Genomic DNA, 1,789 nt, shown 5'->3' with positions numbered 1-1,789 from the left:
TGTTCAAATATTGATCCTATACCATTAGTAAAAGTAACATCAGTAATTGAGTAGTAGATCAACTCACACACCTTCTTTGTAATCAAGTAAAGTCCTCAGTTCTTGTTCCTCTCCATCAGCTAGTTTAATCTCCTCTGCAAGACACTCATTATTCATTACCTATAATCAGTTCAGTATATAATTAAACAATGTCTCAATATCTTGTACTTTGTATCTGATCCTTTTATCATAGACAGTGTAGTGGCCAATGGTTAGTCTAATTAAACTGAATTCCTTCATCAAGACAGTTAGGTTGTCTTGTGCTTCCAAGAGAAGAGCAGCTAGTAAATGATGTGGAGCATAACAGATGATAATGATGGAGTTTCCACGGTGAATGCTTTGTACAATAATCCTCTTGTTTAATTCTTTAAATGCTTCCTCTAAGAGATTACGTATGTCATCAAGTGAGTGCTCATCTGGTTCCCATCCCAAAGTAAACTGAATTGTATTGTAATAGCTAAGATGTTTGGGCTGATTCTGACTATGGAAGTTTTTTAATGAGCCACAGACTCCCTTGACTATGCCTTCATATTTCGATATAAGATCTTCAGCTTGAGTAATTTCAAAGCGTAGCACAATTATTTTTATTATTGAGATGTCATTGACTCGGCAACTCTTCACAACAACATTCATGATGCCCTCAATACTATGAGCATTAGACAGCTCAGCACTCAATTCAGGGAAGGATAGTTGAAGGAATGACTTCATTTCTTCAATGGATGCTTTTGATTGAGATATCAATGGAACTATCTTATCTCGAAGAATACCAAAATGGCCTCTGACCTCATTAAAAATTGGCCGATATGCTGCATTGAAAAAGAACTCTCCTGCTATAATCATATGAATGATAAATATCATATAATAGGGTTACCTGATACTGTTGTGTTTGCAGTAGGCAAAAGGTTGACTGTACTATTGGTAACTTGTCTAACTAAGGCTGTAGTCACTGATCCTATCATTTCATCTATTATGAAAACATACAATAACACAGTTATTACTAGCATATACTGTTATTCTTACCACAATCTTTAATAATATCTTGAGCTAAAGGTTTAGTTTCTTCTAATTCCCTTAATATATTTCCTAGTGACCTCAGCTTACTGTGATCATCAGATACTGCAATCATTAATTCTCTTAATGTATCACTTAATGAGCCACCACATCTCTCAATCTTCCTTTGTGTATCCTCAGTGATTAATCCTTCTGTAAACAACAACTGGATACAGCTATCAGTGAGAGATACTTGTGATATTCTATCACTGTAATGCTGGAATATCTGACTAGCAGGATCATCATCTATAAAATTAAAATTATTGTACTCATGTACATGTACTGTATGTATGTTAACTTTACATGTTTTACGGATGAGCGTAGCAGCTGGTTTTTGATTCATTCTCTCAAGTGCACTAGCTAATGATTCCCAAGTACGATTATTAGCTGAAGTCAACCACAAGCTCAAGCACTCCAGTAAACACTGAGAAGGATCAGTAAATCTAGCTCTGATGTTTGCCAGGCCAGGATAAGGTAAGTTTAATCCCATTCCTAACTCAAACCAGTCAGCATCAACGAAGCGACTTTCCTTTAAGACATCAGACACCAACTTTATATGACTGATACCTAAGAAAGATATTGATAAATATAAAACCTCTGCTATCTCTCCGTTTCTAATTACCTAAACAAAACACTCTTCTAGCCATAGTAGTTGCTAGCTGTTGCAATTTTGTTTTGCAGCAAAGCAGCCACACCCTCG

The 1,789-nt window shown here is 35.8% G+C and overlaps 1 protein-coding gene and 1 long non-coding RNA gene across 2 annotated transcripts in view; both read right to left on the bottom strand.

Moving 5' to 3' along the window:
* LOC109587059 (uncharacterized) lies at nt 1-379 on the bottom strand. Its single transcript, XR_002187375.1, has 3 exons — nt 208-379; nt 72-159; nt 1-16 (listed from the first exon to the last, which is right to left on the bottom strand). It is a non-coding gene; the product is annotated as an uncharacterized LOC109587059 (long non-coding RNA).
* The window catches only part of LOC109587056 (uncharacterized), a gene marked incomplete at its 3' end in the record, with an annotated part of 7,225 nt that extends 5,489 nt beyond the window's left edge, over nt 1-1,736 (bottom strand). The window contains exons 1-5 of the mRNA XM_020003271.1: nt 1,712-1,736; nt 1,393-1,656; nt 1,048-1,335; nt 911-1,003; nt 392-869 (exon numbers count right to left, since the gene is read on the bottom strand). Coding sequence (XP_019858830.1) covers nt 392-869; nt 911-1,003; nt 1,048-1,335; nt 1,393-1,656; nt 1,712-1,736 — 1,148 coding nt within the window. The remainder of the gene's footprint in view (nt 1-391; nt 870-910; nt 1,004-1,047; nt 1,336-1,392; nt 1,657-1,711) is intronic.
* Between the last annotated feature and the right edge of the window lie 53 nt (nt 1,737-1,789).

This window comes from Amphimedon queenslandica, unplaced genomic scaffold (assembly GCF_000090795.2).
Source record: "Amphimedon queenslandica unplaced genomic scaffold, v1.1 AMPQUscaffold_12699, whole genome shotgun sequence".
In the NCBI taxonomy this organism is placed as follows: Eukaryota; Metazoa; Porifera; class Demospongiae; order Haplosclerida; family Niphatidae; genus Amphimedon; species Amphimedon queenslandica.
Note: the sequence above shows the minus strand (reverse complement) of the source record. Positions and strands in the feature narration are given on the sequence as shown.